The sequence below is a fragment of the Petromyzon marinus genome, chromosome 28 (genome assembly GCF_048934315.1).
Source record: "Petromyzon marinus isolate PM22_M1 ecotype Great Lakes invasive population chromosome 28, UKy_Petmar_22M1.pri1.0, whole genome shotgun sequence".
NCBI classification, from domain to species: Eukaryota; Metazoa; Chordata; class Hyperoartia; order Petromyzontiformes; family Petromyzontidae; genus Petromyzon; species Petromyzon marinus.
In genome coordinates, this window is record NC_133694.1 from 10305687 (window position 1) to 10318973 (window position 13287).

At 38.7% G+C, this 13287-nt stretch overlaps 1 protein-coding gene across 4 annotated transcripts in view; it reads left to right on the forward strand.

Annotated features, from left to right (window-relative positions):
- The window catches only part of LOC116947001 (uncharacterized), a 47022-nt gene that overhangs the window by 4401 nt on the left and 29334 nt on the right, over nt 1-13287 (forward strand). For 3 of the 4 annotated variants that reach the window (XM_076070192.1, XM_076070191.1, XM_076070193.1), the window contains 5 exons: nt 1102-1263; nt 1698-1880; nt 7918-8048; nt 9310-9404; nt 12367-13176. In XM_076070192.1, the coding sequence (XP_075926307.1) occupies nt 12981-13176 (196 nt within the window). In that variant the 5' untranslated portion in view covers nt 1102-1263; nt 1698-1880; nt 7918-8048; nt 9310-9404; nt 12367-12980. Of the gene's footprint in view, nt 1-1101; nt 1264-1697; nt 1881-5745; nt 7699-7917; nt 8049-9309; nt 9405-12366; nt 13177-13287 lie in introns of those variants that run through there. The other variant, XM_076070194.1, reaches the window with a different exon arrangement.

Genomic DNA, 13287 nt, shown 5'->3' on the forward strand with positions numbered 1-13287 from the left:
GATTGTCACATGTACAAGTATTAGTATTGTTTCAGGTCAACCGGTAAGTTGAAGAACAATTCAAACAGACCAAATTTAGCAATTAGATACACAACGTATCGCTTGAAACTGCGTCAAACACCTTCAGGAAAATCCAGGAAATCGGGGAATCTGATTAGCTTACTTTGGTTGTGAGTACCGTTCTTTTTAGCAGGTTTGTTTGACTATATTGGGCGGTGGAGGGTCTGTTGATACGATTTTCGTCAGAAAATGATGTGGCCTTACAGAAAAATCTATTGTCCATACAACTCCATTGATGTATGTTGAACGTCTTTCGCACCGTACGTAGCCAACCGTGCTAATCGGAGGTGCGGGGGAAGGACCACAAACTAAAGACAAAACCAGTTTTTTTTATATAGTTGATACAAGTATATCAAATTTACAGTATTCACACTTTAGTGATGACACTGTAATAACTGACAATACACTTTTAAATTTATTTTATATTAAAAAGTATGTTGTTGGACCGTCCAGTTAGATATCATATACAGTAGAGGTTAGCTATGTAGCTGTGAAGTAATACGGGCTTTGAATTTCAATTATTTCATGGATACGTTTCATACACTTTAAATATGTGGGAAATAATTTGTATAATCATTAAGCAGCTTTTAATTGGGCATGGTACGTCCACCATATAGAGTAAAAAAAAAAATAATTCGCCCAATTATCTTGATGAATGAGAAATTCTCATAAAGCATCACGGTGTTGGATGTACACACATACAGGAACTGATTTTAAACCCATGCTGAGATGGCGATGGTGCATGCAGTTTCACGTAAACCAAAAAAACCGTTGACTTGTTCAATAAATAAAAACACTTTTATAAAGCTATAGATAATTGTCTTCAACATTACACCCACTATGTCGAAGTAGTTTTTTTATTTTAATTGTGAGGTTGCCTAATTTGTGCAATTATTTATATTGCCTAATTTGTGTATTGCCCAGTTCTTTCTTTGTTGTCTTATTAGAATTGTGCAAAAGTGGCACTCGTGCATTTGTTTTCTGTCATTTAAGATCCTCAGGTATTTTCATTGATGCACGTTTGTCTGTGTGTGTATCCAGTTCACAGACAACGGGTTGATTGTGTTCAAAGAAAACGAAGACCAATCAAAGTTTGCTTATCCCAATCCAACTAGAAATTCATGGTGGTACTATACTCCCATGATTGCAGTTTTCTGGGACGATTGTGACTTCTCATCCGGCATTGGAAAAATATATTACCAGGTATGTGTGCTGTACGCTGAAGAGTGTAAAAGCCATCGGCACCTCTGTATCCTGTTGCCGTTATTGTTGTTAGCCTGTAACTACCCACTCGTGGGCAAAGGTCTGCCCCATTTTCTTCCATTCCTTCCTTTCCTCGGTTGTCGAGTAGTGAGCCTCCAAACTCTTTTATTTCGTCTCGCCATCTCTTTCACCCTCTTTCTGTTTCTTCGATTGCCTTGTCTTCAGTATGCACTATGTAGTTAATTTCCTCTATCGCTCATCATTTGTTGTCATGATGTGTCCTGCCCATTTCCACTTGATTTATTTTTCTGTGCATTAAATATATAGCTTTCACGTGAATGCACACGTTTGCAAACCTAACAAAAGTGTCTTGCTGGAGTAAAATTGTTGGGCTTCGTCTCTCCACCTCAAACAACATTGCTTCCGTTTTGCAGGAGTATGACTTTACTGTTGGCAACCCGAGCCAAAATGCAACACAGCTCCGTGAAAAGGTGCAGGCGCAGGTCCGAGCCAACTTCAGCACTGTGCCGGATATAATAAACTATGTGCCCACCTGGATGTTAAAGATCACCTGGGAGGAAGCTCCTGCTGTGCCAGCAAGCAACAATGGCAGATATGTAAGAATATTTAGCTACTCCATTGCAGGACATACTTGAATGTCACTTCATAATTTTTTTCACATTTTTTTATTTTTATTGCATTTTTCAATAAATGTTCTGTGTGTGTGTGCATGTGTACGTATTAAGTATACAAAACAAATATTGTAAATAATATTTTTATTTCATCAAATGTTGCTTGATTTTTGGGGCATAAAAAAATGTATCTAATCCAATAAAAATAAGTATTTGATATATCTTCTTTGGTTCTTTCGGTAAAGTCACGTAGAATGAGAATAAAATAATAAAATAATACAATAAAATTCTCACGATGTTTCGGCCACAACACAAGTGGCCTTCTTCAGGTGAAAGGAACAAACCTGTCGGGACCACAGAGCTACAATGAACGCTGCTAAGATTCGCTGCGTCTTTTAAGCAGGTTGAGAGAAGTGAGGCACCTTGACAAAGGGGTTTACATATCAAACATGATAATTTAGCATTGAACAGTTGAGGGATTAGCTTGTGACTGGTCACAGAAATAGCTATGTTAAAGTCAAAGCCTACACTACCACAGAGGCACCTCGTACATGGACGCCAGAGGCTACAACAACTCAACTATCATACAGTAAACCGATGTGAAAAAAACCTAAGTCTAAATTACATCAATATAATAAATGTACTCAATATATTCTTCAATAAGCAGAGCTATTAACAGCAACTGGGTATACACTACACTATATAATGAATACCATATAGTAAACAGATAAAAAAAAACCCTAAAATATAAACTACCTCGATGTTATCAATAAACTCTATATATTCTCCAATCAGCTGAGCTACCAACAATAAGTCGTTATATATCACAATGCTATGTGGCGAAAAAAATGGGTGGATTCTTACCCTCCACATCAGCACCATGGACCGCTACGAGTCTCGTTCAGACGGACAAGTCCATCATGGTCGGAACAGAGGAGAGAAACAGCTGCGTGGCGCTGTTATAATCATGTTATAAACCATACCATTAACCGTGGTGTGAGAAGTATTAAGGGTCAATGCCAGCGAAAGAGCTGCGGTCTGAAGGTCACCATAAAATAATTAATTAAGAACCAAAATGGTTTAAAACATCTTTCCAATGGTTACTAAGCCAGAATCCATCTTCTCGGTTGAAATTGTCTCTGTGCTTGTATATGTGGATAGCCTCATGAACGAATCTCTCATGGTAGCCGGTTGGCTTGCAAAGAACCTCCGTCTTGGAGAAGTCAATGTCATGTGAGTCCACTGAATTATAAGTGATCTGCCACGGCGGAGGAGTTCGTTCTACCGTGTTTCAAGTCTGCTTTATGTTCGCGGATGCGGTCCGAGATATGTCGTTAGGTTTCTCCAATGTAGCTACTACCACAGAGGCACTCTAGTTTGTAAACGCCCGGGTACTGTATGTCTGGAACAGAACAGCATCTTTTACAGATGGAACCAGATCACGGATTTTATGTACTGTCTTGAATCGGACCTGGATCTTGTGTTTATTCAGGATTTTGGAGATCTTTTTAGTGACCCCTGCAATGTAGGGTAAGGTGATGGTTTTGAGTGGCTCCACAAGAGGATCCTTCTTCATGACTGGAGTGATGGCTTTGCGGATTGTGTAGTCGGAGTAACCATTAGCCCTGAGAGCCTGGTGTACGTGTTTGAGTTCATTGGTAATGTGTTCCTGGTCGGAAATGCATTGGGCTCTATGGTATAGAGTCTTGATGAGGAAGTTCTTCTGGGATGGATGATGGTGGGAATCCGGTTTCAAGTAGGCATCTGTATGGGTACCTTTCCTGTAGACAGAGTGGCTCATTGAGCCATCAGGTCTCCTTTTTATTAAAAGACATCCAAAAAGGGTAGCTTGCCATCTTTTTCCACCTCCATGGTAAATCTGATGGCTGGGTGTATGGAATTGATGTGGTCCTGGAATTGGTCTAGAGCAGGCTGGCCATGTGGCCAGATGACAAAAGTGTCATCTACGTACTTCTTCCATAAGGTTGGGAGTAGAGTGGCAGTCTGGATGGCGTCAGTTTCCAAATTTTCCATGAATACGTTGTTTACAACCGGAGACAGGGTGGAGCCCATTGGGGTGCCCTCAGTCTGTTTGTAGAAAGTTCCATTCCAGGTGAACTTTCTACAAACAGACTGAGGGCACCCATATGGGCTCCCCCCTGTCTCCGGTTGTAGCTAACGTATTCATGGAAAAATTTGAAACTGACGCCATCCAGACTGCCACTTTACGCCCGACCTTATGGAAGAGGTACGTGGATGACACTTTAGTCATTTGGCCACATGGCCAGCCTGCTCTAGACCAATTCCGGGACCACATCAATTCCATACACCCAGCCATCATATTTACCACGGAGGTAGAAAAAGATAGCAAGCTACCCTTTTTGGATGTCTTAATTAAAAGGAGACCTGATGGCTCAATGAGCTCTCTGTCTACAGGAAAGCTACCCATACGGATGCTTACTTGAAACTGGATTCCCACCACCATCCATCCTAGAAGAACTCCCTCATCAAAACTCTATACTATAGAGCCCAATGCATTTCCGACCAGGAACACATTACCAGTGAACTCAAACACGTACACCAGGCTCTCAGGGCTAATGGTTACTCCGACTACACAAGAGCATCCTTCATGAAGAAGGATGCTCTTGTGTAGCCACTCAAAACCATCACCTACATTGCAGGGGTCACTAAAAAGATCTCCAAAATCCTGAATAAACACAAGATCCAGGTCCGATTCAACACAGTACATAAAATCTGTGATCTGGTTCCATCTGTAAAAGATGCTGTTCCAGACATACAGTACCCGGGCGTTTACAAATTAAAGTGCCTCTGTGGTAGTAGCTACATTGGAGAAACCAAACGACATATCTCGGACCGCATCCGCGAACATAAAGCAGACTTGAAACATGGTAGAACGAACTCCTCCGCCGTGGCAGATCACTGTTTTAATTCAGTGGACTCACATGACTTTGACTTCTCCAAGACGGAGGTTCTTTGAAAGCCAACCGGCTACCATGAGAGATTCGTTCATGAGGCTATCCACATATACAAGCACAGAGACAATTTCAATGGAGAAGATGGATTCTGGCTTAGTAACCATTGGAAAGATGTTTTAAACCATTTCGGTTCTTAATTAATTATTATATAATCTTAGCTCTTTCGGTAAAGTCACGCTGAAGGGAAACAATAAAATAATAAAATATATAAACAATAAAACGGTCGACCGTTTGTGTTATGGTCGAAACGTCGTGATAATTTTTGTTGTTTTATATATTTTATTATTTTATTGTTTCCCTTCAATGTGACTTTACCGAAAGAGCTAAGAATATGAATTACTGCAGTCACGAAAGCTTTAAAACAAAATTTAATTATTTTATGGTGACCTTCAGACCGCAGCACTTTCGCTGGCCTTGACTCTTAATATTTCTCACACCACGGTTAATGGTATGGTTTATAACATGATTATAACAGCGCCTTGCAGCTGTTTCTCTCCTCTGTTCCGACCATGATAGACTCGTCCGTCTGAACGGGACTCGTAGCGGTCCATGGTGCTGATGTGGAGGGTAAGAATCCACCCATTTTTTCGCCATATAGCATCGTGATATATAACGACTTATTGTTGGTAGCTCAACTGATTGAAGAATATATAGAGTTTATTGATGACATTGAGGTAAATTTTGATTTAAAGCTTTCGTGACTGCAGTAATTCATATTCTTAGTTCTTTCGGTAAAGTCACGTTGAAGGGAAACAACAAAATAATAAAATATATATAAAACAATAAAACATTCTCACGACCTTTCGACCATAACACAAACGGTCGTCACACCTGAAGACGACCGTTTGTCTTCTTTGGTTCTTTCGGTAAAGTCACGCAGAATGAGAATAAAATAATAAATTGATAAAATAAAATAGCACAATAATATTCTCACGACGTTTCGGCCACAACACAAGCGGCCTTCATCAGGTGAAGGGGGCGAGACTGTCTGGTAGGACAGCGCTGTCCTACCAGACAGTGGCCGAAACGTCGTGAGAATATTATTGTGCTATTTTATTTTATCAATTTATTATTTTATTCTCATTCTACGTGACTTTACCGAAAGAACCAAAGAAGATGAATCATTGCAGTCACGAAAGCTTTAAATCGAAATTTTACGACCGTTTGTGTTATGGTCGAAACGTCGTGAGAATTTTTATTGTTTTATATATATTTTATTATTTTGTTGTTTCCCTTCAACGTGACTTTACCGAAAGAACTAAGAATATGACATTGAGGTAGTTTATATTTTAGGTTTTTTTTTAATCTGTTTACTATATGGTATTCATTATATAGTGTAGTGTATACCCAGTTGCTGTTAAAAGCTCTGCTTATTGAAGAATATATTGAGTACATTTATTATATTGATGTAATTTAGACTTAGGTTTTTTCACATCGGTTTACTGTATGATAGTTGAGTTGTTGCAGCCCCATGTACGAAGTGCCTCTGTGGATGTGTAGGCTTTGACTTTAACATAGCTATTTCTGTGACCAGTCACAAGCTAATCCCTCAACTGTTTCAATGCTAAATTCTCCTGTTTGATATGTAAAACCCTTTGTCAAGGTGCCTCACTTCTCTCAACCAGCTTATAAGACGCTGCGAATCTTAGCAGCGTTCATTGTAGCTCCGTCGTCCCGACAGGTTTGTTCTTTTAACCTGAAGAAGGACACTTGTGTTGTGGCCGAAACGTCGTGAGAATTTTATTGTTTTATTTTCTTATTTTATTCTCATTCTACGTGACTTTACCGAAAGAAGCGAAGAAGATGAATCCTTGCAGTCACGAAAGCTTTAAATCGATATTTGAAATATGTTAGTCAATCATAACTGTATTTATTGAATTTCAATTCAATTTCATAATCACAAAAAAATCACAGTTACGTAATTTCTTTCCTTTATTTTATTTGTTTTGGTTTGGCACATTATCTTGTCCTGGCAATATGTTACTGCAGCAGACATAAGGTAAACTTGAAATGTCCAAGTGACCTGGACCAGAGTGGGTTCCGGGTCTATCGGGTGTGAGGCATGATCCATCACTTACTCATGCACATGCCGTCAAACCATCCTGAGCCATGCATGCCACGCAAGGCCTCCCCACACCTCGTCAGTCATGGGAGTTGTTAAGACCATACTTCACCATGCTGGTCGGTTTGAGTTGGTGAGGTTGGTGGTGGAGGGGGGTACAAGACTGGTTCAGATATCTCTCGTAACTGTTGTTAGCCATGGGTGGAGATTGAATGCACTTTTCCAGGTCTTGAGTGAAGCACACTCACCAACGCCTCTCCCCTTACCGCCGTGAAGCATTGCATAGTTATTTGAAACAAAATGTATTTTAAAAGAAAATTGTATTTCTGTAAATGGGAATTGAAAAAGAATATTCGGAAAAGTGCCACGTATGCATAGGTTATAAATAGATGTCACGAGATGTTTACGGTCAGCTCATATTTCAGATCCCGTTGAGTTATTTTTTCTGAATAGGGTTGCATGGCACTGCAATGGTGTTAAGCAAATTTTTGTTTGGACTCGGATTACAATGCAACACTGCTGCATTCCAGAAAATTATCTGTCCCCGCTGAGGCCCATACAAGAGTCAAATTCTTTTAACTTGACTTTATAACTCGTAGACCTTCCTGTCCATGCCTCATATGGGGTGCAACTTGGCATACACCTGCAGGATTGACGCATTTTATCTGACTGTGCCATGGACATTTTTTGAGTGTACTTCACTACATTCTTCAATCAGTACCTTCCAAAAAACTTTGAAACTAAAGTGAGTTTGTATTTCTTCTCTCACGAAGTCCTAAATAGTATGAGCATTTACATGTTTATCTTCAATACTTTTTTTGTAGAATTGTAGCCAACCACAATCACATGTGTACTCTAAGAGAATTGAATGCCAATTTACATCTCTCAGTCGTACTGCATGTTGTTTGGAATCATATCCATTTGATATCCATTCCGCATGAATTTATATTTGTTTACTTTCCAGACAAACACCTTCCAAGCCATCCTGAGCACAGATGGCATATTTTCATTCTGCCTACAAATATTCAAAGATGGAGGCATGCGATGGAGAACTGAAGTTAGGGATTTCAACAATGCTGTCATGGGCTTCATGAGGTAGGTCAAACATCACCGATATAGATGGTAACTGTTTTTGGTGAGTTTGAAAATTTAATAATTCATTGAAAAATAACATTTTATGAGTTATATACCGGATGATCCATTTATAACATTGCGCCATGGTGGTGAGATGTTAACAACCTCGCCTGGTGTACAGGAGGTTGTGGGTTCGATCCCGATCCCGACGTCTGTATATTTAGATTTTGCATGTTCTCCCAGTGGTAGCATGGATTTTTCTCCATGTCCGCTGGGTTTTCCCTCCACATTTAGAATATACATGCGTTTAGAGTATTTGGCTGCTAAAAATTTCCACGTGATAAGCCACTTCTTTGAGCTATCATTTGAAGCCAGGTCGCTTCTGAAAAAGAGCTATATAGCTCAGTAGGCCTTGCTTGGTCAAATAAAAAAATAGTTAATCGTGTAAATAGTTTATTGATTTCTAACGACCTTTTGGTGTTCTGCAGAACAGGTGATTGAATATTGTATAAACGATGGCACTATATCTTATCGAGGAGAGCATTAAACAATCTAATATGTAGTATTGAGTTTGGTGAGAGATTTGTAGATGCTTTGAAATACAATTGTTTCTTTCTCTATTGATTTCTCCATATCATTGTAATGGGGGTGTCTAAAAATGGATCACCCTGTATTTACATAATTTGATGCTACTACATTCGTTGTATCGAATACATCAGTATTTTCATAATATTAACCTCGTGTTACTTTAACACATTTTGTTTTAGATGTTAGAATACCTATGGTAACAGTGTATTATTTCTGCAAAGTATGTTGTTACTTTGTTGGATATTTGTTTAAAAATCCACCTTGAATGATCAACCGATTTGAAAACATATGGAATCAGAATTTGACTATAAATGTGTTTTTGTTGATTATATTTGCGTGTTTTTATTAAATTTCAAAGTAATAATTGTATTGTACACATTACATTGAAAACTAGAAAATTTACTCTTTAGGCAAACGAAAGTAGTAATAAAGAAGACAATATATCTTGATTTTTTTATGTTTGATTTTGTTGATGACAATTGGATACGTTAAAATTGCAATTGAAAGTCTAAATAATAACGGATCATTATTTTATTTGAATTAGAATGTTGAATCGTCATTCTTTAAAATCCTCTTAGGATGTTTGAGTCGTTCAACATTTATGCATGGATGAGTTGTGTGTTAATTTCTCTAATCTCTTACATGAGTGTTTGGATAATGTTTTTTTTCTTCCCATCATTCCATCCCTTATTAGTGGACTAGAAAATATCCCTTACATTGAACCAATTTCACTGTCGCCAAATGCCACCGTACGATATCGTCCAGACCAGGCTGTTGGAACAAATACAGGTATTCATATGCATTTGTAGTGATCAAATGTGACTGTATACATGTTATTGAAATGTTTGCAAGAGTGGATATTGTAGGTTTGTGTTCTTGTTCGTGTGAATTTACATTCCCATTAACTCTATACGAAGAAAAGGTAAATAATCAAATAACAAATTAGTTATACAGTTGAGAAAAATGAATAAGCAAAAATAGAGAAACGCAATTGCATAAGTGCAATGCACAACATGGAATTGTGAATGTACGCACACTGCGCACTTTACAATTGCATTCCTTTATTCATTCGTGCACATTTTCCGCATCCACGAACTTAAGAGCTGCATTCTGCCCTGTGATGAATCAATTAAACCGTTTAAACATTTAAGATGAAGATACTAGCATGACAGCAAGGCTGATAATCTTCAGACATGCTGTGCGTCAATGTTGTTACGCAACACGTAGCAGCACAGTGTATGGTATATTGCAAACCGGTATTTTTCCGGTTTCTGTTCAAACAAAAAAATGATACGGCTCTGTTGAAATACCCTGTCCTTTGCACGTGAATGAAAACACCTTGCACGCTACTATAGTAGATCCTATCTTGGTGTCAAAATGGATCTTGACATTGGGATGTTGGCATGATTTGTCAGAAGCCAGCACACTTTGCAATTCAATTGAGATTGTCTTAGAAAGGCTTTTTTTACATAAATTATTTTTCCACACAGTGTCTAAGTAGGGAGTATTATTACCATTGCCTTTGTATAAAATTGACCGTCTTTTGAAGTTTGGCATTTCTCAGGCAATTGGTTTTCAATTAACCACTCGCAAAAAATGTACAACCCTTCCATGCGGTGGTGAATAAACTTGAAAAGTAGAACATATGGATGTCTGTCTGTTAGAATATTACGTTTATTTTTTGTGATTCTCATTGTGTGGCATGCTGCTGAAATATTTTAGTGACGATGCCACATAATGGAAAACGCACAAGTCACACCATATATTGAGAAAAAACCCTAATTAATTATCACTCGGTTCTTTTTGGGACCACATTATCTGACCCAGATTTATTAGGATACTAGTCTGCAGTTATGTTGTCCCTATTCTTAGAATATATAGAATGTATTCACCATATTTCATACAGTTTTGCAACTTTTGCAAGTTCATTAGACAGTTTGTGTAATGTTTGTAAATTCTTTAATATATTGACTGTGTTTAAAATTAATACAAATTTTTTGTTGCTATGTATATTCAATGAATACATTTTTAATTGGTTTGGTGCCATTCACAATAATTTGTCGCAAGATGCTTGACAAATACAGATACATGGTAATAAACAATAAAAAACAATAATAAATTATGCATCAACGTAATCAATTCAAATTATTCAATACAGAGATAAATAAAATGCAATCTAAACTCTTATAGTACAGAAGATTAATTCACTTCTGGATAAAAGGCTCTCTTCATGACTTTCGGTCATGGGGATTGTTTGACCAATACTTCAATATGCTGACCATAGTGTGCAACGATTAGCGCACTGCGCTACGAACCTGGCGACCCGAGTTTGATTCTAGCTCATAACACCAGTGACGATTATCTGAACTAGTTCTGGGCCTCCCCTAGGTCGACTCAGCCTCAAATGGTGAGTAGTGTAAGCATCACCACTGGGGAGACAAAGGTCACCCACCCCCTCATGTGCCATACTGGCCTTCATAGGTGCTCACTTACAGCACTTGCCCTCACAGTCTATTAAAGGCTATATGGGATATCTTTGTCTCTGCTGGTCAATGTGGGTTGGTGAAGGTTGGGTGCCCAGGACTGATTAGGTGTCACTTACAACTGATGTTATCCATGATCAGGAATCAAACTCAGGTGCTAACCATTGCTGGCCACCTGGGTTTGATTCCTAGCCACGGCGAACATCAGTGTTCTGAATCGGCCATAGGCACCCTAAGCACTGCATTTTAACCAATCCATACTGACCAGTGTAGTGAGGTGCGACCAAACAACCTTTTTGATCTAAAGGGCTTCATCCAGCACTGGATTGGTAAAGGGCAATGTTGGTATGTTAAAAAGATAAGGCATTGTGTGTTCAACGAAAAATCTTGACAGCAATCACGAAACATTCCTGACACATTCGTCATGAGCACTGAGACTCGTACTTGCAGATATGAACCGCTTCCATCGCACTTTGTTCATGCTCACTGTTTTTTGTGGTAACATTACAATGCAACATGTCTGAGGAAAATGCTGCATCATTCAATACAAGGTCAAATACTTACCCTTGAAAATATTGTCTATTTTCATGTAACTCATTGCAAAATATTACCTGCTTTTAGACAAGTATGTGAAATTATACAACGCTGCCTTGACAATTAATTCCAAAGAGTTGTTTTCCAGTTGTCAGGGCCATGATATAGCTGGTTGCAACTGCCCAAAGCATGTAATTCTTGTAATGTGTTGCATACATGTCAAAGTGTGTCATATATGGCCACATTAAAGAAGACACTTGGTTTCCCATATTTTAGCAAAAACAGCAATAAAGGCAATGCACTTAAAATGTGTTTTCTGAATGCTTCGGAGAGTCCAGGGGATTAATTGTTTCATGATCAGCATGGAAAGCAAACATAAAAGTAATTCCCGTAGGGTAAAACAGTCGTATTCACGTAGAGAACTGAGTGTAATACAGCACCAGTGTGCATACATTCCGAATGCTCTCATCATCATCTGCCTTGGTCTTTCCACTGCTGGTTGAAGGCCTCCCCATTTCAGATGCTTCTTTCGCTAGTTAAACACCTTTTGTGGTGTTCAACTTTCTGCCCCATATTATTAGCGAGTCATAAAAAGAGGATGCTCTATCTTGGTGTATATTTCACCTTCTCACTAAGGTACATGCTTAAACAAAACAATAAAAAATACATAGACATATATAGCAGTGCTCTTAAATACATGTTTTATATGATTAAATTATGTGGCTCCATTGCAGGCTTGAAGGGGAGATCAACACTCAGGTTGGATACGAACTCATATTATACCAAAAATCCAAAACGCGAATGTCTAAAATGGTATCAAAGTGAGGGAAACACCCCCTACCTCAGTCCCTTCACTACCTGCCCTTGTTTCTATTGGCAAGGGTATTTTGACATGTCCTACGTTGACGGGAACATCATACAAATGTATGGCTACAATCCTCCTTACGTCTCAGGTACGTTTGTAATATTTGCTGTTTTATGTCTGATTTGGTTCGCGATAACGGTGCTCATGGTGGTGATGTGATTTTTTTGTTTACATTTTCTTGTTGGAAACAAGCCTCGAGTGCCGATATTTATTGCATTAATCAATCTGTACCTTGAATTGTATTACTGGAGCTGTTCTGAAGCCATTCAATATGCAATTTATTTCTCCTCACGTACTTATATTCTGCATGTAATTGATTTCTGTAATGTTCGCAATTGAGAACGTTTGTAAGTATCTTGCGAAAACAATTTCATTCGCATTTGTTAAGCCATTGGAAGCACCCACTGCCATGCTGCCTTTCACTCTGTCCAAACACATTCTCACACCTGCATCCTCTGAAAAAACAAATACTGGACTGGCAACATGTGCAATTTAGGAGCATCTCGGAGTCTACAGAACATTTGGCCAGACTACAATGGTGGAGGGGTGAGATGCCACTATAGCTGGTCGGGCTCTCTGCTGTCGGGTGGGTACGAGAGGTATCTGCCCACTCCTTGGAACTACTGGTGGTGGTGGGGGGGAGCGTATTATTTGCAACTACAAAGACAAGAATATCAACGTAAGTTACTTTAACGGTACGCTATTTCACAAAAAAATAAAGTGGTGCTATTGCAGAAGTCACGTGATGTCATGGGCATATTTGAAAGATATCGAACTAAATGTTTCAGAC